At 41.6% G+C, this 24596-nt stretch overlaps 2 protein-coding genes across 7 annotated transcripts in view; one reads left to right on the top strand and one right to left on the bottom strand.

Moving 5' to 3' along the window:
* ARNTL (aryl hydrocarbon receptor nuclear translocator like) overlaps positions 1–21871 on the top strand; it is a 59630-nt gene extending 37759 nt beyond the window's left edge. For both annotated transcript variants that reach the window (XM_029583170.1, XM_029583169.1), the window contains 14 exons: positions 1727–1768; positions 2354–2511; positions 3905–3984; positions 4904–4996; positions 5905–6022; positions 7353–7502; positions 8724–8970; positions 9110–9216; positions 12467–12617; positions 13873–13964; positions 14763–14871; positions 17762–17855; positions 20044–20146; positions 21158–21871. In XM_029583170.1, the coding sequence (XP_029439030.1) occupies positions 1727–1768; positions 2354–2511; positions 3905–3984; positions 4904–4996; positions 5905–6022; positions 7353–7502; positions 8724–8970; positions 9110–9216; positions 12467–12617; positions 13873–13964; positions 14763–14871; positions 17762–17855; positions 20044–20146; positions 21158–21318 (1705 nt within the window). In that variant the 3' untranslated portion in view covers positions 21319–21871. The remainder of the gene's footprint in view (positions 1–1726; positions 1769–2353; positions 2512–3904; positions 3985–4903; positions 4997–5904; positions 6023–7352; positions 7503–8723; positions 8971–9109; positions 9217–12466; positions 12618–13872; positions 13965–14762; positions 14872–17761; positions 17856–20043; positions 20147–21157) is intronic.
* Positions 21872–22479: 608 nt separating this feature from the next.
* BTBD10 (BTB domain containing 10) overlaps positions 22480–24596 on the bottom strand; it is a 48129-nt gene continuing 46012 nt past the window's right edge. For all 5 annotated transcript variants that reach the window (XM_029583171.1, XM_029583172.1, XM_029583173.1 and 2 more), the window contains one exon: positions 22480–23642. In XM_029583171.1, coding sequence (XP_029439031.1) covers positions 23332–23642 — 311 coding nt within the window. In that variant the 3' untranslated portion in view covers positions 22480–23331. The remainder of the gene's footprint in view (positions 23643–24596) is intronic.

Genomic DNA, 24596 nt, shown 5'->3' with positions numbered 1-24596 from the left:
TGTACAAAATCCAAGGCCTACATTTCATCATTCTGCTATATTTCTAGCAGAATGAGGAGCCGCGCGAACAAAAAGGGGGGGGGGGGGGGGGGGGGGGGGGGAAACTGTGCAGCCGGCCGCATCGCGGCGGTGTGTCTTCACCGGCCGCACAGTTTCGCATCCATAGCGCCACGGGAAAAGGCGTAGTTGCTTCCCACGGTGCTGCCGGCGATTTAATATAGAAAGCATTATCGCCCGCGGCGCTGCCGGGACATAACTCCGCCCAAACCCCGCTCACACTCCTCCCCCTTCCCCTAATTTTGCATCGTATCACCACGACGCGATTTCCGACACATCGCGGTTTGATGAATGACCCGCCAACTGTGTAGAGGCGACAAACTGTATTCTTTGTGAAAATGCTACTGAGGCAGATTATTGAGGCATAAGCTTTCAAGGACAAGAGCCCACTTCATCAGTTACGTGGCAGCCAGGGATATTTTATAAAAAATAAAAATAAAAAAATTTTGCCAAAGATGAGGTGCATGAACTTTCAAGACCAAATAGGTCCTTTTTTTTTTTATCTGAGTACAAGACCCGTTTAGTCTCCAAAGCTCATATAATTCTTAGGCTGGGCCAGTATAAGATGATACAATCTGAAGAAATAGAATTTCTAAAGTTGATGCAGATACTTTCAGGCACAGTTTCTGGACTAATAAACTAAATGGTTGCAATGATGGGCTGCGTGTGTTGGCCCTGGCTCACATTCCTGCACACTTGGCTTGCCAGCTCACTAAGACCCTGTCTCAGCCCCACTCCACTGCACATTGACTGGCTTAGGGGCAGGGTCTGAAGCGGAGGCCATCACATCTGTCTAATTTTCCCCTAATAGTTCCTTCCCCTCTCCCTCTGCCTTCAATCCTTGAATTCCAGCTGTAGATGCTGGTGCTGTATAATCGGGATCCCTTGCATCCACCCCATAGTGGGGAGGGTTGCTGTGAGTAATGCCTTTGCAGGATCCTCCAGCTCTACTGACCCGAAAAGCAGAGCCAGTATCTGGGAATCAAACCCAGGTCCCTTGTATTTCTCTGCCGTTGGTCCGTTGTGGAAACTGTGTTTTTGAATGGTTAAAGGAGTTGAATATTTTTTTTCATTTATTCAAGCTATATTTAATATTGTATGATGTATTCTTTTTTGTTGTACTCTGCCTGGAATTCCATTGGAAATAGATAATTTTTTATAAATCCCAGTAAATAAATAAATTGTACTAGTTCTGCCCTTAGTAGTAATTCTTCAAAGTGGTTCAATTTATGAGGGGGAGTCGAATAAATACGATGAATTTAAACTGTGTTTATGCTCTCTGAAAATGCACTTTTATTTGTGTACTTATTTTAAAATGCAAACTAAACAAAAAAAAACCCCAAAGTGGTCTATAGGTTTCCTTTTTGAGCTATGTTTCATGCTGGTTCAGTATCAAGTATCCCTGTTTGAAAAAAAAAACAAAAATCTCAAATTTTTCTTGGAATAATATGGCTACAAACATTTTGTTCCCTTTATAAGGAGCTCAAGTATAATCCTTTTATTTTATGGTATTTCCTGCCCACGTATAACTATTATATGACACTGAAACATAGAGAAAGGAAGCGCATGCATACAACATATTGACTACTAAGAGTGCAATATAGCACTTGAAATTATGGAGGAGATGATCATATAATTATGTACTTTTTTTTTTTTTCTCCTTCTTTAGATTGGAATATACCGACCAACAGGGTAGAATCAAAAATGCTCGGTGAGCAGTTTTTTCCTAATTTTATTAAATGCTGGATTATGATTTTTTTTCTGACTGTTGCTTACCCTCAGCCTTCTCTGCATGTAAAATGCTACCCTCCATTTATCGTGACTTGTCATAGGACACCTGTGCTCTTTCATGCAGAAATCCCTCTTCTATGCTTTAGTTCCATGGACCAGCCGGAAACATTTTACAACTACCTGCACCAAACAAATCCTGTTCTTTTGAGAACTGAAAGCTCTTGAGTTTATCGCCTAGCTATCTGAAAAGTTTCACTAGCAGTTGTGCATTTATTTTTTTCTAGTTTGGGCATATTTTATATTGGTGTAGGGGGAATTGTATAGTGGAGGGTCTGTGCTGCAACCACATCTTGTTGAAATCAAACTGGACCTTGGTACTACCTTTGCTGCCGTGGGGTATATGGTTGTATTAGATCTATCAGTAATGCGAGTCTCCTGTAAGTAATTCTCATTATAAGCGGGTAGACTGGAGGCCTCCTTTTGGTTTTTGTCTGCTGTCACCTATCGTGGCTGAATTGGTTTATAAAGTTGAATCTGTTTCCTAAGAAAATCTTTTCTTGTTCAGGGAGGCTCACAGTCAGATTGAAAAAAGGCGGAGAGATAAGATGAATAGTTTCATTGATGAATTGGCTTCCTTAGTCCCAACATGCAACGCTATGTCTCGAAAGCTGGATAAACTTACTGTACTCAGAATGGCTGTTCAGCATATGAAAACATTACGCGGTAAGTTGTACATGAATCCAACTGGGATTTTTCTCCCGATTGTAGTCTTTTGAAAGAATATACTGCTCTTGTTGCTTAAACTGGATGCCACCATTAATCCCGAGAGAGAGATTTTCCCTTCGTGGCCTTCTAATTTTGCAGAAGAGTGCACTTGGTTTCCAGATGTGGGGATCATTTTATTTTGGGAACAATATTTCATTAATAACCCTTGGTAAAGTGCTTTCATTTGAGAGCTGCTGTGCTGCTGGATAAGCCATACTGCCAGGCCATTGCTAAGGAGCTTTGCATGCTCTTTTGTCAATGTGTTTATAAAGGGTGGGAGATGAGTGATTTTACACTCCGTTTATCATATGGTGAGAGAGGTTCGTTTGTTTTCCCCTGATATCCAGACCTTTTGAAACTCGCTAAATTTAATGAACCATAAACTAAGTCATAAAAGCTCAATTAATAAATTAAGCTTATTAAGTTTAAATTAATTTGTGTATATTTTGGTGCAAATTAATTTCCTGAGCTGTATTTATTGTATTTTTTTTTTATTTTAATAATTTCTCTTTGGAAACATTATCTTCTGCAGTTATTTTATTTTTCTTTCTGGGGCAGGGGGAGGGGAACATAGTCTTGGGGGTGCTGTCGGTGACGTACTTCCCGTGGCACTTTTCTAAAGCCAGGCCTAGCTGAAAGGGAGTCGCAGGACCTTGGGAGTACAATTAAGAGTGCATTTCCAGGGGCCGACCTGCTGGCTTGCTGGTCACGTCTCCGGTTTAATTCCGAGGTCAGGTCTTCCAGCTTGGCTGGGGACGCTGTGGAGGCAGCGTTCCCAGCCCCTGCGGCATAAGGGATTTGTGATCCTCGTTGAGGTTGACATTTGGTGGCTGGATCGAAGGGCCCAGGATAGAGGTGTTCTGGAAGCTGCCCCGGTACATAAACCCCTATTCTCAGACGCATTATTGCGGTGTTCAGACCTGGCAGGGCCTTATTGAAATCAAGGGGAAAATCCCCGGGTAGTTGTAAATGAAGGCTGGTGGGCCAGAATCCCGGGACTGGTTCTGACCCGAGCTGGAAGATGGAGGCAGAACTGTGGGCCAGAAGGAATGCATTGCCAGACACACTGGGGGATCTGCTGCCACAAGTTCAGAAACCTTTTAAAGGCTCTCTTTGTTTTTTTAGCATTTTTCACCGCATCTGAATAATCCTTAATGGTTCGATCTTTCTATCCAGGAGCACAGTAACTTGCTTTCAAGTGAACCGATCAGGCACAGACTTCATGTGAAGGCTGCGTGCGGTCCTGAAGTTTACCCCCTTGAAATTCACCTGATCCCGATCAATGAAAAAAAATGATACAAAACCTGTCCGTGTGCACTGGTGAACTACTGTGTCTCTTTGTTTCTTTAAGGTGCCACAAACCCTTACACAGAAGCAAACTACAAGCCTGCTTTTCTGTCAGATGATGAACTAAAGCATCTTATCCTCAGGGTATGTAGCTTTATTTATTTTTTTTTCTTTGATGGACTTATAGCTGGAATTCCTGTAACAACTCTGAATGGCTCATCAAAGCAAAATACTATGTATACTTTTTTTAAATTTCAGCTCATTCGGCAGTAATTCATGCTGTTTTCTGTGATGAGAACCATCCAGAGCTTTACTTGGTCAATATCTACCAAGACAGATTCATTATTGTGGGTCTTTGAGAAAAATGCTCAGTAAATCAAGCTTATATGTGTTTAAATAAAAAGTCTTTTATGTGGTTGCAAGTTAGGACTTGACTTGACCAAACGGCATGCGTTGGCCAAACAGATTAGCTCATTTTTGCCTTTTCTGGCACTTAATGCATTTCGACTTGTGGCATGCAAAAAAAAAAAAAAAAATTCAAGATAAATCACAAAAGGCAAGATGATGCTGAGTTCCTGATGACACAAACTCGCCAGAGAGTTAAATGCTTGAATAATAAACTTTTGTGTGAAGGTCAAAACGTTCATCTTAGAAGAACCCTGTCAAGTAGAACTTTAAACCTTGCTCATTTTAAAATGTCTGAACCGCGAAACCGAAAATTCGTGTGTACTTCTGATGTTTTATAAAATTGCGCGAACGCAGGCTACGTACGCGCATCTGTGCTGATTGTTCCCGTGGAACCCCTTTGAAAATGCACTCATTGGAGCAGGCCGGACCCACTTGGGCTGCCTGGTCTGGCCATTGCGCTTTACTGCACACTAAAGAAGGGCCGGAGATCCGAACGGCGTGGAAGTTGAACTGCACTCCAGTTAGTGACAGGTGGGCCCTTCAGAATAAGGGCAAGGCACACGCCTACGTTTGCTCTTCCTGCAATGCACCTTTTGTATAGACCAGTAAGTTTTATTGTGACTTCTCCAGTAACTGACACGTCTTTCCTCGCTAGGCAGCAGACGGATTCCTCTTTGTTGTGGGCTGTGACAGAGGGAAGATATTATTTGTTTCTGAATCTGTTTTCAAGATCCTCAACTACAGTCAGGTAAGGCTCTGCGGTCTTTTCTAGATTACAGACTGCAACACGTGACTATCACGAGCGACTTCACGCTTTGTTTCCCCTTAGAGTATAGGAAATGATGGTAACTTTGTGCTAAAGGGGCTAATTTTCTACACTGGATACATCTATTGCAGCAGATTTCAATGGCTGTATAATATTGGCAGTTCACGCTTAGGAGCAGCAGGTGATCTCGGGCTGGAGCCATTTGGAAAACCAGCAGCAGTGTGACAGGAGACCCTGGGGATGTCACCCCTGTCCTATTTAAATGGCAGATAGGTTAAGAAGGGTGTCTATGCAGGAGGGGGGGATAAACCCCTCCCCCCCCCCCCAGCCTGGTGTTCTAAAATGGTACACAAAATACTTTACAAATGACTTTTTTTGTTCATTTTTCACTTTCTTTCAAATGTGGGCACAACCCTATCAGGAAGGCGCATGGCCAACCTGCTTGTTGCACAGAGACTTAGCTACTGGAGGAAGGTTCCCTCTGTACAGTAGCAGCCACACTGAGGGCAGGATGTAATCCCCATTGCCAAAATAGGATTCAACCTCCTGTTTAAACGCAATACTGTTTCAGCTGTGAGGTTCAGGGCTTCTGACTGCTGGAGACTTTTCGGTTCTCTAAAATGGTTTGAAAACCAGCTGTAAATATTTTCTTTCATTAATTGCTGGTTACATTTTCATAAAATTCAGTCTTACTGCTCTAATTATTTTTCTTCTTGCTGACTGCATGCTCTGATATTTCCTGGTATTTTGCTGTCTTTCCCACCCTTTCACAGAGAGAGGTGATTGGTAGCAAACTGCTGCTCTAAAATCTCTCTCACATTGTGATGAATTTTTTTTTTTTTGTATTGCAGGATTTGAAAAACTAATTTTTTTTTTGTTTCTTTTTACAGAATGATCTGATTGGTCAGAGTTTGTTTGACTACCTGCATCCTAAAGATATTGCCAAAGTGAAGGAACAGCTCTCTTCGTCGGACACTGCGCCTCGGGAAAGACTCATAGATGCTAAAAGTGAGAAGTGCTTCATTTTTGAAGTATTAGGGCATTTTACTCTCCTTTTTTGTGTTTATTTTTCTGCTTAAGTATCATTTATAAATGGCATGAGTAGGGTTATGACAGTAATGGATCACTGTGTGCTTCTATGGCAAAATGTAATTTAAGAATGCTAAGTGCTGGCCATAGCTTGTACACTGCCTGTTGTAGAATTAGGGCAGAATTTTTATTATTGTATAAATCGTCTTCCCCGTAGCTTAAGGCGAGTACAAATTAACAGAAAATGTTCATATCAAAAGGGTACATAAATGTATAAGGACAACATAACCAATAAACAAACCATACAACTAATAAAATAATCAAGCAAATTAGATACTAATATCAATTAAGTATAATACTATTTTGATATATATTACCATTAAAATTCAATCCATGGCTAAAGACCAATGACAGGATTTTAAATTGGCCTTAGAATGCTACTGGGAAGCAGTGCAGAGATTTCAGGACCAGAAAGACAGTTTCATGAGCGAAAGTCTAGCAACAGTCGCACTGCTGAATTGTGAATTTTTTTTTTGCAAAGTTGCATTCGAGGCACTGAAAGACATTGGGTCTCCCTGTATCTGACTGAAGAGGTGAAAGGGTATCGCCCAGCAAAACACTTCCACTCAAGTCAACAGCTAACCACCCTGCCCCTTAAAATAGCCCGACTGGAAAAAAACTAGATCTGGTGCCTTCGGAGACGCGGCACCAGATTTGTGTGGAATACCCTTTCCTCCTGCCTACAAGGAATCCGTGACTACTTAGACTTCTGGTACCCATTACAAATATGGCTGACCCCCCCCCCCCCCCCCCGATTAATATTGACCAATTGCAAAGAAACTAACCCTCAAAACCTAGGAAGAAGACGCGTAGAATCTGACCTGTCTAAAGACTTTAATGTAGCTACGCAGTACATGTGAATTTGCCAGTAATGTAATGACTTCCTTCTCGCCGTGTAATATCATGCTTTTAATGTAATTCCCCTTTTTTGTTTGTATTATATGGATGTTCTCTGAATCTCTCTCTCTCTCTAATGTATAGAATTTTTTTTTTCAGCGAACATCCATATAATACAATTTAAGCAGGTACATGTATGTGTGTGTGTGTGTGTGTTTGTGTATATATATAATTTTTTTTCCACTAAACATCCATATAATACAATTTACGCAGGTACATGTATGTATGTATGTATGTGTATGTGTGTGTGTATATAATTGTTTTTTCCCTCACTTTTGAAAAGTTCAGCGCAGTTGAGTTTGCCCTCGCTTTCGGATCACGCCTGCATAAGATTGTTTTCCGCTTTGTGCAGCTGGCCTGCCGGTTAAGACCGACATCGCACCAGGGCCGACTCGGCTGTGCTCCGGCGCGAGGCGTTCCTTTTTCTGCAGGATGAAATGCAATCGGCCGGCGGTGAAGGTGGAGGAGAAGGACTTTTCCTCCACCTGCTCTAAGAAGAAAGGTAAGCTCTGTCCATCCCCCCCCCCCCCAAAAGTTGAAGCCGCCCGAGCTTGCAGGAAACTGCGCAAGTGGGAAGACCCGGGGGGTGGGGAACCCTCCTCCTCCCCCCCCCCCCCCCCCAAAACAGCAGCTGGGTTTAGGGAGGCGCGGGGGAGCCGTCCGTCCGCACCCTCGCGTTTGATAAACGCTGCGCCTGGTTACCTGCCTCGTGAGCTCCTATGCATAACATTTCGTGTGTGGGGTTACTTTGACCTGTTTCCAATGTGCCACGAGCTGAACACTTAGGCTCTTTCGTTTTCAGTCTTCAGTTGATTTTTACTGGGAATTTCAACATCGTAACGAAAACAAATCCGTGGGAAAACGACTTTTCTGATTTTTTTTTTTTTCCTACTGTATGTTATAACCATTTTTTTAGTTTTTGGGGTTTTTTTTGTTGTTGTTGTTGTTCTTGTAACATTGAAATTCCCAGGAAAAATCAAGTAAATACTGAAAAGGAAAGTACCAGCTAATACTTCAGGATGTTACGTAACGTGGTGTAGCATCCATGCTTCAGAAAGAGTGACCTATCTGGTTTATAATAATGTCGTGTTAACCCCTCGCCCGCCACCCACCCACACACACACACACACACACACACATCAGGAATATATATACAGGGGTAACATTTAATATACTACAATAACATATGAGTCTCCTTTCCAAACAAAAGCAGGCTAACTATTCTTAAATTAAGACAGGAAATCCCGAACTGCTGACTCAAGTTACCAATGTGCACACAGTTGTGTTCTAAAAAAATATTCTTTTCCCCAACTATATGGGTAAATATAGACTGAACATTTCTGGAGAGCAAATCTTCTGGGGTTGGTTTTGTTTTGTTTTATTTAGTATGGTACAATTTCTTGTCTTAAGTGTGAAGGGTTATGAGTTACTCAAAGCAGTTCTAATAAAGACTGTGCTGCCCTGGGATTCATTTTGACTGTAGACACATTCCAAGAAAAACAATTTACTTAGAATGGAGGTGCAGAAACGACCCTTTTTAAAGTGATAAATTCATGATGTGTGCGACGAGCAGGAGTTGGCGGTGGTGGTGTATTAAATCCATTATATGCATTTGTAGAGCCAGAACCAGCTCTTCTCTTCCCACAAACGTCAGGGAGCGACCTTGCACAGCGTTGCATGCTTTGAAAGCTCTGCTGATTTATGCTTGCCCTCTGCTTTGCAGCAGACCGCAAAAGCTTCTGCACAATCCATAGCACCGGGTATTTGAAAAGCTGGCCGCCTACGAAGATGGGGTTAGATGAAGACAACGAACCAGACAGCGAAGGCTGCAATCTGAGCTGCCTGGTTGCCATCGGACGCCTGCATCCCCACATAGTTCCACAACCCATCAACGGCGAAATTAGAGTTAAAGCTACCGAGTACGTTTCTCGGCACGCAATAGATGGGAAGTTTGTATTTGTAGATCAGAGGTAAGATTCTCCAAACATTTTATTTTATATTCTTTCCTTATAAAACTTGCTGTAGGATGTTTTATAGTAAACATAATTTATATATATATATACTTTTAATTTCATAACCGATTTTACATTTTTTTTTTTTTTTATTCAGGGCTACAGCTATTTTGGGATATTTACCACAAGAACTTTTAGGCACATCTTGTTATGAATATTTTCACCAAGATGATATAGGGCATCTTGCAGAATGTCATAAGCAAGGTAAAAAAAAAAAACCAAACAATTTGTTTTCATGTATTTGGAAGTATGAACATGTTTAGGAAAGCAATTGTTAAAGGGTCTGTATTTAAGAGCTTTTGGGCTTTGATGTACTATTTCATGCAGTGTGCTGGAAAGGTTGTCACAATATGGATTCAGGATGTCTTTCCTTAACCCCTACTACTTAGCACTTATCAATTTAAGATGGGCCTGAATCCTTGATGGGGGGAAAACATTAAAACATATTTTCCTTTAAAACCTCTCGCTTTAAACATTTAAAGGCGAATTTTAAAAGCCCTACGCGCACCAGGAGATATGCTCAGAAGTCAGGCCGGCGCACGGCACACAGATTTTAAAAACCGCATGAGTATGCACGTATCTCCTGGCACGTGCACAAGAAGTGGGCATGGCCTGGGTGGGGCATGGACGTTCCTAGATTTCTCAGTGAAATCTGCACGTACGTGTTAATGCACACAAGCCCGTGCCCGGTCCCCTACCACATAGCTTTACTTCTGCTATGGATGGTGCTCTAAAAAAAAAAAAAAAAAAAAAAGGCTAGTTAGCGACATATTAAGCTTTGGGACCAAATGGGGTAAAAGGGATGTTTATTAGAAGTCCTATCATTTAACTGGGCAAACTGGTGACTGTGTCAGTGTGAACATGTATCAGAAGCCTCCCCCCACCCCCCCCACCACCACTTAAACAGTAGAGGCAGTATGTGCACACACTTGCACGTGTCCATATAAAAGTGTGCATACTGCCTATTTTATATCACGCGCGCATATGCACGCGTGTGTTTTATAAAAGTGGCTGCATCCATTAGCGTGAGCCAGCATACGCACACACGTGTGCACCTGCACGGCTGTTTAAAAGTTACCATCCCATAGGACGGTGGGGAATGCCTACCTAGCGGCCCACTGGAGTGGCTGATCCTATGATGAGTTGCATGTACCTGAAGGTCTCAGGAAGGGGGAGTTTATGTATCACTAAATGTTTACATAAAAAGCAAAACAAGATGACAGAGCCTATAAGAATTTCAGACACTGAAGTAGGTATTGCCTGCTCTATTAAGATTCCCTCCTTGATATGAGGTCTTGCTTCTTGTCTGCTCCCAGTGACTCCGTTTTTTTGCTTTGGTATCACTTTGGCTAGGCAGAACTTCTCTCGTGTCATGAAACTGCGGCGGACCTGTGAGCGGTACAGATTTATGCCCCCCCCTTAGCCTTCCACCTCCAGTTCTATTTAAACAAAACACAAACGTCTGCTTGTAAACCCTTCCCCAGCAGTCAAGGGCAAGAAACCATTCTTTTTCCACTCCTTAGTGTCTCATCATTTAACACTTTGGCAGCTCTGTACTCTTGAAATATTGCTGCTTTGCCTAAATAAGGAGATATATACAGGTGAATTTTCAGAGGCATTGTGTGTAAATGAACTAAACATGGGTAAATAGCTTTTGAAAATTGCCCAGGTAAAGTGCACATAATGCAGGTAAAACCTATTGACACTTCAATGGCATCCACTGCAGCACATTTTCCAAAGCCCCCTTAAATATGTAAAACCCAGTTTTAGGCATGTAAATGCGTTTGAAAATCAGGCCTATCGGATGCAATTTTGTAACTCTCCATGTTGGCATAAATTCTGTGGGTGTTTTTTACCTGCAGCCTTTACACTGCACTTTTTCTGTTTGAAAATTATCCCATAAAAATTACTCCCAGCCATTTACAGTGGCTAATGGGTTTGCATACTTTTTTCTTAAAAAAAACAAAAAAACACAAAACTATGCACACTTTTTGAAAATTCAAAAGTATGAGGGGGGTCATATCCAGTACGCCAGGTGGCAGACAATTTTTCCAGGTAAAATTAACCAGATAACCTAATCCTTACATTCAGCGGGCTGAAAGGCCTTCTGAATACATGTAGCCAGACAACTTACCCCTAATCGGCCATTGTAGGAATACAGCCCGTAAAGTTATCCGGATATCTTCAAAAATGGAAAAATAGCTGGGTAAGTAGTGTCCCCTAAAAAAAATGCCGGGCCTCCTGACCCCATTGCCCCCCCCCCCCTCGAATTCCTAGAAATGTTTCCCTAATGCATGCACATCAGCACCACTGGGCCCGGGCCTCCAGTCCTCCCCCCCTCCTCCCAATGCTGGGATCTCTGCGCGTTGCTATCCTGGCCGCTCCCCTGCCTTACTCCAGCGACATTTACTGTGAGCGTCTACTTGCAGCCTTATCGCTGGAGTAAGGCAGGGGAGCGGCCGGGATTGCATGGCACAGAGAGGGGTGAAGGTTGCAGCATGAGGTGGCGGTGAGTGGGAAGGGGGAGGGGGTGAGAAGGTGATATTTAGACGTGGGGGCCTGGGCCCGGCAGCTCGCTCATGGGCATGCGTTAAGAGAACATTTCTATGGTTTGGGGGTCCCGGGCCAGCGGGTGGTATGAGGATTGGGGGGGGGGGGGTTGTGTTATACCTTTTCCTACTTACCCAGATGTCGTCCGAGATATCCAGGCGAGAAGCGTGTCATCCGGTCACCCAAGGCCAGATAACGTTAGGTCTGCTACATTAGCCGGATATACCTGATATCCAGCCCCTCCCGGAACGCCTCTCTTTTAATCCGGCTAAACTATAGCCGGGTAACCACTTATTTGGCTGTAATTTAGCTGGATAAGTGACTGAATATGCCAGATTTGCCATTTAGACGGATAACTTTCAAGATGTCCTTCTAAATGGCTTTTGAATATGGAGCTCACTATTGTATAGTTGTGAGCTCTGTCCCCACCTCCTGCCGGGGATAAAGCGATACACATACAGGCCCTGCATGCATAAGTTCAGCCGCCTATAGGGTGGTAAATGTGTTTTACGTAAAGCCTATTTATTTTGTCTTAAATATTTTTATGTTAAATTTCAGACTTTGAAAGGTCCGGTGTTAGAGATTTTTATGTTTCGTATGGCAAGGTACTAACCGCAGGGATTGTGCAGATGCTTAAACATCTTTTTTCAGGCTGGCTAATTTTAGCCTGTTCATTCATAGCGGTTTTTATTTTTCTGCTTGCTGCAAGCTGTGTGCTCAAGATGTTGGGTAATTAGCTTTCATTATTCTTTCATGCCTGATTTATAGACTTCAGGACTCTAAATGCCTCTCTAACTTCCAAAGACTACTGATTTATAATCTAGCTTCCAGTTTAAAAAAAATGGACGTATCAGCTGGGACTGTAGAAGATCGAAATCCAATGCCCTTTGTCTCTCTCTTTCAGTTTTACAGACCAGAGAAAAAATAACAACCAATTGCTACAAGTTTAAAATTAAAGATGGTTCTTTTATAACGCTGAGTAGTCGATGGTTCAGTTTCATGAACCCATGGACCAAAGAAGTAGAATATATTGTTTCAACCAACACAGTTGTTTCGTAAGTGCCATTTCCATCTGCTAAAGTGACATTTCAGTTCCGTTTTAATTTTATGCAACTGTCTTTAAAAGCTGATTGGACATAAAAAGGGGGGAAACATTTTGAAAAAAAATGTTTGCATATTAAAAAAAAAAAAGGCCTAAAAGGATCCGTTTCCTTTCATCACGATCTCCTGGAGGCAGGACAGATTCCAGCAGTAACCTGAGACCTTTATCTATGGAAGGCTCGCTTTTTGTGATGCATAAGTCTTGTTTGGCTTGCTAGTTCCTCAGTCAGAACCAGTGCAGGGATTCTGGTGCTATGGGCTCTCATTTGCAATTGGCCTGGACCTTTCTCCCCCTTTTTTTTTTTTTTTTTAAATAGACCTTTCCCCTGTTCTAGCCTGGTCTTTGCAGCAATGGTCCTAAGGCCAGCAAGTTATGCATCCAGGACACCTTCCAGAATCCTGCACCTTGACCTCTAAATCCAGCCACCAGGTGTTACTTTTTATGGACAGGATGAACCCTCCCCCCCCCCCCCCCCACACACACACACCCCCTTTGCCAAGGGGCCGTGAATGCCCTCCCTGGCATTCCCAGCCCCAGCCAATTCAGGGTGCAGAAGACCTGGTCCAGGAGCCGAACAAGGGAACATCTGGAAGTCATTACGTGTGCACTTGCTGCGTAGAGGAGAAGAATTAAGCCTCTCGATAATTCTATTAGGACTTGACCCTGGGTTCAGATTTGCAGTCCCTTGTGTTGGGAATATATTGTTTGTTTGTTTTTTCTAATCTAGAGGGTCACTTACACACGCAAATTAATACTTGAAAGTGTTATCCTATTCAGAGCTTCAGAAAGACTAGGGGGCACTCCATGAAGTTAGCATGGGGCACATTTAAAACTAATCAGAGAAAGTTCTTTTTTTACTCAGCACACAATTAAACTCCAGAATTTGGTGCCAGAGGATGTGGTTAGTGTGGTTAGTGCAGTTAGTATAGCTGTGTTTAAAAAAGGATTGGATAAGTTCTTGGAGGAGAAGTCCATTACCTGCTGTTAAGTTCACTTAGAGAATAGCCACTGCCATTAGCAATGGTTACATGGAATAGACTTAGTTTTTGGGTACTTGCCAGGTTCTTATGGCCTGGATTGGCCACTGTTGGAGACAGGATGCTGGGCTTGATGGACCCTTGGTCTGACCCAGTATGGCATTTTCTTATGTTCTTTAAAATAGGGATTGTATTATTCTTCTAATGGTGACCTCACTGTTTCACCTACAGTGCCAATATACTTGATGGTGGGGACCCTACGTTTCCTCAACTAGCAGGTTCTCCGCATAGTATGGACAGCAGCGTCTTGCAGCCTGGAGAAGGTAATTTATGATTATACCAATTCAGGAATAAACAGTCTCGTAATTGTTAATAGATATATCTCTTAGGAGTCAGTTAAGATCTAAGACACTGAAGTTGATTTTCAATCAGATTCTAGAATGGAATGCTTCATCCACACATTAATGTAGCGAGAGAATGCAGCTCGAATGGTCCGTTCCTTTTTAAAATGCATTAGCAGATGAATTTCTTAAATTCAAAGTATGTTACGGGAACTTTGAGCAAGAGGCTCTGTTGCCGTAACCTCTGTATTTGAGAGAGCGGCTTTACATGATCGTCTGCCCAATGACTTCTACTGCGTCAAAGAGAACCAAGGCGGAAACAGTGCAGACATTCTGAGCAGAATGAGAGAATGCAATTGATTCATCGGGGAAAGGCAGAACATAAAACAACATAAGGTTTAACTAAGGAGCCCTGTACGTGAGAGACCGACCCAGAAAATGAGCGAGAATTTACAGTATAAAATAAAGACAGAGCTATAGCCAGTGTCTAAGGATAACCAAAAATATTTTTCTCTTTTACAGGTTCTCAAATGCTTTCCCTCCCTTTAATAGCATGTAGCATTGTTGCTCTCAGAGCTGTAAAAATACCTTATTACCAATCTTGCAAGAGCTGTATTTTGTGTTCCCACTTGACGTTCATGCAGAGAAAAGAACTGTTGACACTGTACAGTTCTCCACCCCCCCAAGTCCTTTTCATGCTGTAAATAGACAAACATATTGCAGATGTGGTGCCTTTGCCTCGTCGATCTTGTCCGACAAACAATTTGTTTAATATTGTAGGCGGTACCAAAAGACCCCATCCTACTGTGCCTGGTATTCCAGGGGGTACAAGAGCAGGAGCTGGGAAGATAGGAAGAATGATAGCAGAAGAAATCATGGAGATTCAGAGGTAAAGAAGCGATTCACACCGGTCTCCGCCCGCTTCTCGTACAGGGACAAAAAGATCCATTTTTTTAGCAAATGGAGAAGAAAACCAGCTCTGCGTCTAACAAAACCTCTTATGTCGTGAGGTTAAATTATGATCGTCTGCAGCTGCTGACTTACAATGTTGACGACGGGGCAACCAGTTTGGGGAAAGTGAGGACGGATGGAGAGTGGGACGTTAAATTCCGCCTTTCTCCCCGTCTCTAAATTTAAAATGAAAATCCAGATTTGCAATAGTATAAGATGATGAAATAACAACATCAGTGTGAACAAAAGACAAGATGAATGCACTCAGCAATGACTTTTGAGCAAACTCTGCACTGCAGATAACTTGGCACCCAGGAGAGACCAGCCATCCATTGATGACATATTTCAAACTGGTCATTAACAAACTAATATAAAATATAACAAATACATTGTATTTATTTATTTAGATTTGTATTCTGCTTTTTGCACTTTTTTCAGCGCTTTAAAGTGGATTATATTCAGGTACTGTAGGTATTTCCCTATCCCCAGAGGGCTCACACTCTAAGTATGTACCTAAGGCAATGGAGGGTAAAGTGACTTGCCCAAGGTCACAAGGTCACAGTGGGACTTGAACACTGGTCTCCTGGTTGAGAGACTTTACATTAGATTAAGCATCCCTGTTCCCTTAGCAACCTTACATAATTAACTCCCTAAGAAAATGCAGACAGTAATTCAGCAGCAAGACGAGGGCGATCCAGTGTGTCACATGTATGATAGGATTATCCACTCGTTGGTGGGGAGAAACTTGCATGTGTGCACCTGGTGGAAATTGCTCCTGGCTCTGTGAGAACGAGTCCAATCTCTCTTGGAAGCTAGGGTGACAGACTTGGAGAAGCTGAGAGATAAGTATGTAGAGAAAGACCTTCAGTGTCATAGTAGAGTGGTCCTACTTGCTCTGGTAGTGGCTGGAGAGCATCATGCTGGTGTAGTAGGAAATCATAGCGTAGTGCAACTCCTGAGGACAAGGTTCAAGCTGCCTTCCTTCTACAGGGACATATGCTCAGGAGGGAAGGGTTAGGCCACCTGTTACAGTTAGCAATTCAGTCGCTAGAAATCTAGTTAGATGGGAGACTGGTGGTCATGAGGATTGCTTGGTAACTTGTCTGCCTGCTGCAAAGATGGCAGACCTCACACTTTATTTTAGACAGTGCCTGCGGAGGATCTGGCTGTTGTGGCAGTACACGTGGGCAGCGATGACACAAAAAAAGGGGCAGGAAGGAGGCTCTGGAAGCCACAGTAAGGCTGACCGTTGAAATCCAGAACAGCCAGGGTCGCATTCTCAGACATGCTCCCTGTTCCACATGCAGGCAGAGCTCTGGCTTGTCAATGTGGGAATGAAGTGATGCTGCAGAGAATGGAGGGCTTTAGCCTTGCTAGGAAGTGGCAACATTTCGGGGAAAAACCTTAACAAGAGTGGAATCCAGCTGCCAATGCTTAACAAGGAGAGCAACTTTTTTTTTTTTTTTTAAAGTAGATCATGAGGAAAGCCGACAATTGCTGAGAAGTTTATGGTTCGAAATGAGATGCCTTCAAAGGACACTGGCAAAACGGGAAAATTAGAATATCCTGATAGGTTGTGATAGAAGCAGAAGTAGGCCAGGTGCATTTAAATAGAGAATACCCAGATATATTTCAAACTGCTAGGCAGTTTGTGAATACAATTAAACACAGAGAGAATTCAGTGTGCATGCCAGAAGTCTTAAAACTTAAAATTGGAAAGTTGGGCTGTATGGTACTGAATGAAAAAAGTTATAAAAGCCATAGATGGAAGGAGGAAAACCAATGGGACATTGATACCAGGCTAGAAATTATATCAAAACAGGCCAGTTCAAGAGGAGGAGCTATGTTAAGTATGGCATAGTATCAAACAGGATTAAAATCCTGCAGGAGACAAAAAGCACGAATAGAAAATCCCATGTGTGATGGGGGTATTTGCCCATCTACCTAGCCAGGTTGAAGACTATGAAATGCTAACAAATTGGCATCAAAATAGCGGGAGATTTCAATTACTCCAGCATTGATTGGGTAAATGTCATATCGGGACATGCGAGGGAGTCCTAAATGACTATTTATAAGCTCCATGATGTCAAGGTTGTGGGTGACCATCCTATAGCACTTCTCAGGCATGGAGACTTCTGATTTCCTGATAAATAAATGGGCTGGAGTATAATCATCAGTCACAGTGTAAAAACCCTCTATTGATATTGTAGGCCACCAATAATGACATTTTTCAAGAGTTTATTTGCAAAAGAAAAATGTATATAAAAAAACCATTTTGTACGTGTTGAATTTAAAGGTGGAGATAGTAATTTCTGAGCACCGATGTACAGAGACCAACTCTGTCTTCCTCCATGCAGCTCTTAACTTCGACTTCAAAGTTAAGGGCTGCACATCCCATTTTCCAGGATATATTTTGAGTAAGATTGCAACGGTGATTTACAACAGACAATGCTGCATTCTTTGATATTACTACATTCGATATCTCATCTGATGGCACAATCTGCTGCTGCCGTAGAGCAGGCAGTGGATAAAGTGGTGAAAAAGATACAGGAACCCTGGCACAGCAGATGTGTTAGAGACGGTAAAGCGTCTACTCTGCACAACTTATTTTGGGGGGGGGGGGGGGGGAGAAAGACTAGAAAAATGGTATCCTAGTCTAATTTACTACTGGGGGTATTTGCAGAAAGCCTTATAGAGACCCAACCATTATAAACTACTCTGCATCATGTTATACTATAACTGTAAATAATTCTGTAGATTTACAATATAAAGTCCTGCTGACATTGCGATTTAGTAATCTGCTTTATTGTTTGTACCCTGTCTGATAGGATAAGAGGGTCATCCCCTTCAAGCTGTGGTTCTAGTCCCTTGAATATTACCAGTACACCACCTCCTGATACATCTTCTCCTGGAGGCAAGAAGGTAAGAATTTGTTCATTTCTGTGCTGATAAACCGTAGAGAGCCAGGAGCTACATGATTATTATAGTAACCATCGTGTGCAACTTTCTCTTTTTGCGCACATAAACATATAGGCATACTTTACCACCTGTACAACTCCAGGCACACACACACAAGTTTTTCAACCAGCATTAGCTCTTTAGGACAAGTATGCATTTGCCACATAAAAAGATTTACCGGCAAAGGATTCTATCACCACCACTCTCGGCCTGTACATCCTCTATAAATACAGCAACATCAAAATACATTGGCTTAAACATAGCTTTGTGCAGTCAGGTTGGACTACAACTAGTTATCCTCCATTGACTTTTATTACCTTCAGCATCAGAAAAGCTTTGGCTTTGACCAAGTCATTATATTATATTTAATATTTATTGAGGCAAGCAGCAGCATCTCAGTTGTTTTGGCTCCTGCGTGGGTTGTCCTCGGCATAATCCAGAAAGATTTTTTTGTTTGTTTGTTTTAATGTGGCACAGTAAAGGCTTTTGTCTTCAGTCAGACTTCCGCCAAATCTGACACATGGTGGATAGGCTGACAACACATAATGGTGATAGAATAGGGAAAAAAAATTATTATTCCACTGAACCTAGAAGTAGGCGAGAGGATCATTTGAGAAATAAAAAAAATACCAAAACAGTTCTTCATCCTTGCTACATACTAAAGTTTGCTACTCGTAACTCATTGAACCATAGTAAATGACAGCAGAAAAAGAACTAATGGTCCATCCAGTCTGCCCAGCACTTTTGTTGTGTGTGTTGGGGGGGGGGGGGGGGTGCTGTTCTTACAGGTTACCCCTGTGCCTTCTGTTAAGGGTAGTAACTGCCACTCGGTGCAGGTTACCCTTTTTCATGTCCACTCTGTTTATCCCATGCCCCTTCTTGCTCACGCTACCTTTTCCGAGAGGGTCTGCCCTGTCTCCATCACCCCTCCTATTATGTTCCCTAGTTCTAAATCTTCCTTTCCACTGAAAAAGGCTCAATTCCCATTTAAACGTCTGTGGCAGCAGCTGCCCTGTCCCTCCTCCAGGGCATCCATATTTATATCTCATAGGGGTAAGTCTTTTGAGACAGACCATCGTGGCTGCCTTTCTGTGGCCTGCTGCCATCTTGCCCTTTTGGAGATACAGTAGTTCAGGTGTGGCCTCATCAGGGGACATTACCATCTCCTTTTCCTGCAGCCCAGTATCCCTCTGGTCTTAACCACCCCCTTGTCAGTGTTTTGCTATCTTCAGAGCCATCCGACACCACCACGCTGAGGTCTCTTGCCTCATCCATGCACATCAATTTTTTACTATCAGCGTTCCTTTGGATTGCTGCACGTCTGCCCTTGTTGGCATTGAATCCCAGCTGCCAACCCCGTTGACCATTCTTCAACGTTCGCTAGGTCACCTCTCATTCTTTCTACTCCTTCAGGCATGTCCATTCAGGTGCAGATATTAGAAAGGTTAGAAGCAAACACTTGTCTGTGTGAGTGACTGTGTTGTCTGGCTGCAAAGAGTTATTGAACATACCTAGCCCCAGAACCAATCAAGGCATTCCATGCTTCTGTCCTCAGACTGGGTTCCATTTGCAAGCCCTTCCTGTCATGTCAGTCAGTCACCCAAGCTGTAATCTGTTCTGCCCTCTAGGGCCCACTCCCACCCTTCTCAGGAGCCTCGGATGCAGGACAGCTTTTCTTTGCTGAAATCTAGCTAAAGCAGTGTTTACCCTTGATCCTGTCACCCAATCATGCATCAGATTCATTTGACATGAACTTCCTCTAGTAAAATCCCGAGAAGGGTGGGAGTGCTGCTTTTAACCTACCAACTTGTATTTACATCTAGTCTGAAGGAATAGTACGAGGAGCTTGTGAGGTAATACTGTGATCTGCTTTAAGTCTAGATAATAAAATAACATTATTTATATTCCACTTTTCAGCACTTCAAACCAGATTCCATTCAGGTACTATAGGTATTGCCCCTATCCTCCGAGGGCTTACAATCTGTTTCACCCTGAGGCAAGGAAGAGTAGAATAAAGTGACTTGCCTACACTAAACAGAGAGCAGCAGTAGGATTTGGATTCTGATTGTTCCATGGTTCATAGGCTACTCCTTTGCTCCAAGGTGACAAAGTATTAATGACTCTTTTTTTTTCTTTTTAACCTTTTGTTCAGATTTTAAATGGAGGAACACCGGACATTTCTTCAGCTGGTTCCATGGCTGGGCAGATTCCAGATAATCCCGGTTATCCATATTCAGATAGCTCCTCTATGCTTGGTAACTAATTCTCTACCTTTAAGTGAAGTTTAAAATCCCATCTTTTTGGAGTTGAGTTAATAATGCAGGATAGGGATTAGGAGTAACAGGTTATTTTTTTATCCCTTTTATGGCAAACCATTACAAGATGCATGTACAGCGTGGGAATGTTGTACCCTTAAACTGCTTCCCTGTACCAGAGGTTCTTTAAAGACAGTTCAGCCCACGATCATGAATGGCACCAAGCAGAACACCCTCTCTAGCATTTCTTTGGTAGACAGTCTCTTTACAGTAGGTGGGTGGGTCTCTCTAATCTTAACCCTTTTTCCTTTTTATTTTACTTTGCTTCCATGATTTGATGCAAAAGGCAGACTAGCTGCTTTAGTTTATCCTAAGAGCACATGAAACCCATCAATCGCTGATCATGACAAAGAAAAATAGGGTAAGGGGATAGAGAATTTTAACTAAGACCAGAAGGAAAAATAAAGGTGGGATACTACAGTATAGAGCATGCTGGAGCTGCAACTGTAGGTAGTGGGAAAGAAAACCAACCAACTATGGGGCTATATACTCATGTACTATAATGAGAAATTACTACGTACCTGATCATTTCCTTTTCTACAGCATGAGATGAATCATGTCTTGGCGAAAGGCAAAAACAGTTGAACCAGACAGCAGGGTCATTTTTCTACATACTACTTATATCCCCCTGCTGAAAACTAGCCACTGCATTAATACTCTTAGTAGCTTATGGGTTCCATTTAAAAAAAAAAATTTTACTAAGGAACAGGAGTTTACAAAGTATCAAATTAACTGTTAACTCCATAGATCCTTAGGGACAGATTGTGTAATATCATCCTACTTAAATATTTGAACAAAAATCTTAATTCTTAAAGTATATAGGTATTGACCTAACCCCTTTTGAAAATCAACCCTAAACTATAAATGGTTAGATATAAAAGTAATTTCAAAAGCACTTTGCATTAATTTGCATTAATTGCAACATCCAAACTTTCCTTATTCTACTTACAGGTGAGAACTCCCATATGGGTATAGACATGATTGACAATGATCCAGGTTCCAGCAGTCCCAGCAACGATGAAGCTGCCATGGCAGTTATAATGAGTCTGTTGGAGGCTGATGCAGGTCTTGGTGGCCCTGTTGATTTCAGTGACTTACCATGGCCCCTGTGAGCACGATACCTTGCTTCGGCAGGGTTTCCAGCATCAAAGTGCATTACTTGGTGGAGTTCTTCAGTACATGAAAATTACTGGATTACAAGATGAACTGCTTTTATGTACAAATCTCATAAAAGCCATATTGGAGCACACAAGTCAAGGTACCATGCGTAATTTCAGACAAAGTGGAAATCATTCTGCTACAGTGTTCTTGCATCATTGATTTGGTTAGTTGTGTATAGCTGGCATTAATTGTATATTTTGGTTTATGTTCTTGTGTTGAATTTTTTTTTTTTTTTTTTTAAATCATGTGCAAATAAGGACTGGAAGCAGTAGTTTTTATATGCAATGGTCATTTCAGATGTAATGGTGTTTTTACACTACAAAAAAAGGTCTCCATGTGGATATTTCTTATACTACTTGTATCATAAAGCAGTTTATTCTCTTGTAAGAATTCTTTACTATAAATATGGTAAAAAGTGTAATGTATTAGTTAAATATTTTTAAAATAAAATGTTTCCTTTATTCTATAATGCTGTATTTTTTGGATAAAATAAATTTGATACCACCAGCACCCCACTTTGGAAATCCCATTTATCTTGAGACAGAATCAGCTCAAGTCTTTTTATACTTGTGTTTTTCACAGCAGGCATGAAGGAGAAATTTAATTTCTATATTTAACCACGCTAATTGCTACAGATCTAATCAGAACTCCTTTAAGCTCGGTGGACAGTTGGCTTCCTAATGAAAGCTGGGGCTTAGGTTAGAGGCTATAAAACAGCCCTATGGCTACTGGATTTTTTTTTTTTATTTTTTTTTTAAAGAATGGACTGAGTAAAGCAAGGTCTTAGTACTGTTTGCTAATAACAGTATATAGGGCAAAGCACAGATTATTCCCTACAAAGGATGTTTTCTGTAAATTAGTTCAGAACAAGAGATGAAAAACAGCAGAATAAGCCAAGAGCCAAAAGTTAAAGAACATGGTAGTGTTGTGTTTGCCCCACAGAGCTGCTGTTCTTAGGGTTAAAAGCTTCTCAAAATACAACTGCAGCAGTCTTACACCATTGCTTGTACAGGAGCAGCTCTGTGTTCATATTCCATCTCTTGGCAGTAATCAATTTCTCAAAACTCATAATACTGGGAAATGAATCCATTGATGATAACCACACCACTTACTACAGCTGAAAAGATTTTAGCTTTATTTTTTTTTTTTAAGACGGGAGCCAAATATTAAAATAATGGAACTTTATTTCAATGAAAAACTTGCAATCCTTTAATAAATGAAGAGTGAACAATTCTCACCTCCCTATCCTAGCTCAGTTATGGAGAACTTTAATAAATAAATGCTTTAAGGAATAGGTGATAGAAGGCCAAAAATTCAGCTAGACATCACTTGTTCACAATCCTTAACCATATATCATAGTTTGAAATAAATGCAAACATATGATAGCTTAAAGCAGAGTTGTACAGGATGTCAAAATGGATAGCTGAATGATAACTTAGAATACACCTGTGGTAGGAAAAGTTCATTTTGTGCTCATCCTTATAGAATAAATCACTTTAAGGTTTTAACTCCACCTTTAATTACATTGAGAGCAAAGATTTGATAGAAGCACTTTCTTTCAAGGTTGTATTGTGCATTAAAACTATAAAATGGCTTTACAAACTCCCAACCAAGTATAAAGTGCTACTATCAATGTCAATCTGCATTTAGTTTACTGTGTAACAGGAAAAACAAACACAAAACCCCACTTTAAATAGTCATCAACTCCCATAGTTTTAGATGGATAGGGGCTGAGAGGTTTAATGAGTGAGGAAAACAGTCCCGTATTCAAAGAACCAACATCACAAACCCACTAGTAAAGGAATACATAAACGAACCATAGTATTTGATAGTTTTACTCCTTTGGTCTTTAAAAAAGTCCACACTGCAATTCCTTAAGATGTCTGGTTACGCTCAACACATGACCAAGGAAAGTAGTAACTGCAGTGCAATGATAAGCATGCCATTTGTTGACCAAGTCTGAATCAGAGCGATGGGTTCTGGCCCTCAGCATCCATTTCATTGTTACCCAGTGGTGGATGATTAGGCAAAATATCAAGCTCATCCACTTGTGGTGTTGGGTGCATTACCACCAGCTGGTCCTGGGGAATGTCTGCTGCAGCAGCTGCTAGGTTTGTGATAGACTTGCTCTTCACACACTGGAAGTCGACATGCCTGCTCTTCCCTTCCTCTTTTTCCCATGACATCCTAATGAATGGTCTTTGGACATAATTGTAGATCACCTCTGGCCTGCCACCTGGTCTTTTCTTTACTTTTTCTTTGTACGTGGGATAACCTGACAAAGCATAAAAAACAAGGTTTTATTTTTGTAATAACAATAGCTATGTTTGATTCACACTGTTGCACTAGGTTGTCCTTTTTGATTTTCCTCGTATCTTGCAAAAAATCTAAGATCCCCCAACAACATTTCTGAATGGTAGACTTGTTTGTAAGTAGGGTTACAATTCACCCATTGGCTAAAACAAAAGTGAATCTCTCTAGTCACCAGTCAAAAGAACCAAATTAAACTGAAAACATCCAGCAATCAAAACTAGATATGCAACAATGTCTTATTTTAACCTTTAAATAGGCATTAAATGCAGGTGCTCCACTGATCATTTCACCATCTCATAGAGATAACTTATCTCTATTACAAAGGGTTGACTGAATCATATTTGGTCCTTCCTGGTGGATTGTACACAAACCTGCTAATGTGAACAGTGCAACCAAGCTGAGTTATTGTAATGGGTGTTCTCAGAGGAGAACATAGATGACATTATCTGATCAAGCCCAGCAAGGAAAAACTCAACATTTCTAGAACTTTGAGCCTCACTGGGAATGTTCACAATATGCCATTATATTATGCATCCACACAAGGTCCCTTCAGTCTCTAAGCAAATGAGAAAAAGAAGGAACAACCACCTAACTTCATGGAGAGGTGGATGGGGTTTCATGACTGCCATCCTGCTGTCCTCTGAGAACACCTGCTAGAGGTAGTCAACTCTGCTTTCTCTGAGGACAAGTAGAATGGCATTCCTTACACATGGGTCATTCCTAGCTACAGGCTTCTCCCCAGTAAAAGGAACAACAACAAAACTAATGCTAATGAGCACAACAATATTTTTGTTGGCAACAAACCTTTTTTTGTACTTTATGCGAAACCTAAAGGAAAGGAGGGGCAGCCTGGAGCTAAAACAGGCCCTAAGAGTTGGGTTCTACACCTCAAACAAATTCCAAAGGACAGATTGGC

This window comes from Rhinatrema bivittatum, chromosome 17 (assembly GCF_901001135.1).
Source record: "Rhinatrema bivittatum chromosome 17, aRhiBiv1.1, whole genome shotgun sequence".
NCBI lineage: Eukaryota > Metazoa > Chordata > Amphibia > Gymnophiona > Rhinatrematidae > Rhinatrema > Rhinatrema bivittatum.
The sequence above is the reverse complement of the archived record's forward strand: the minus strand, read 5'-3'. Positions and strand labels throughout refer to the sequence as shown.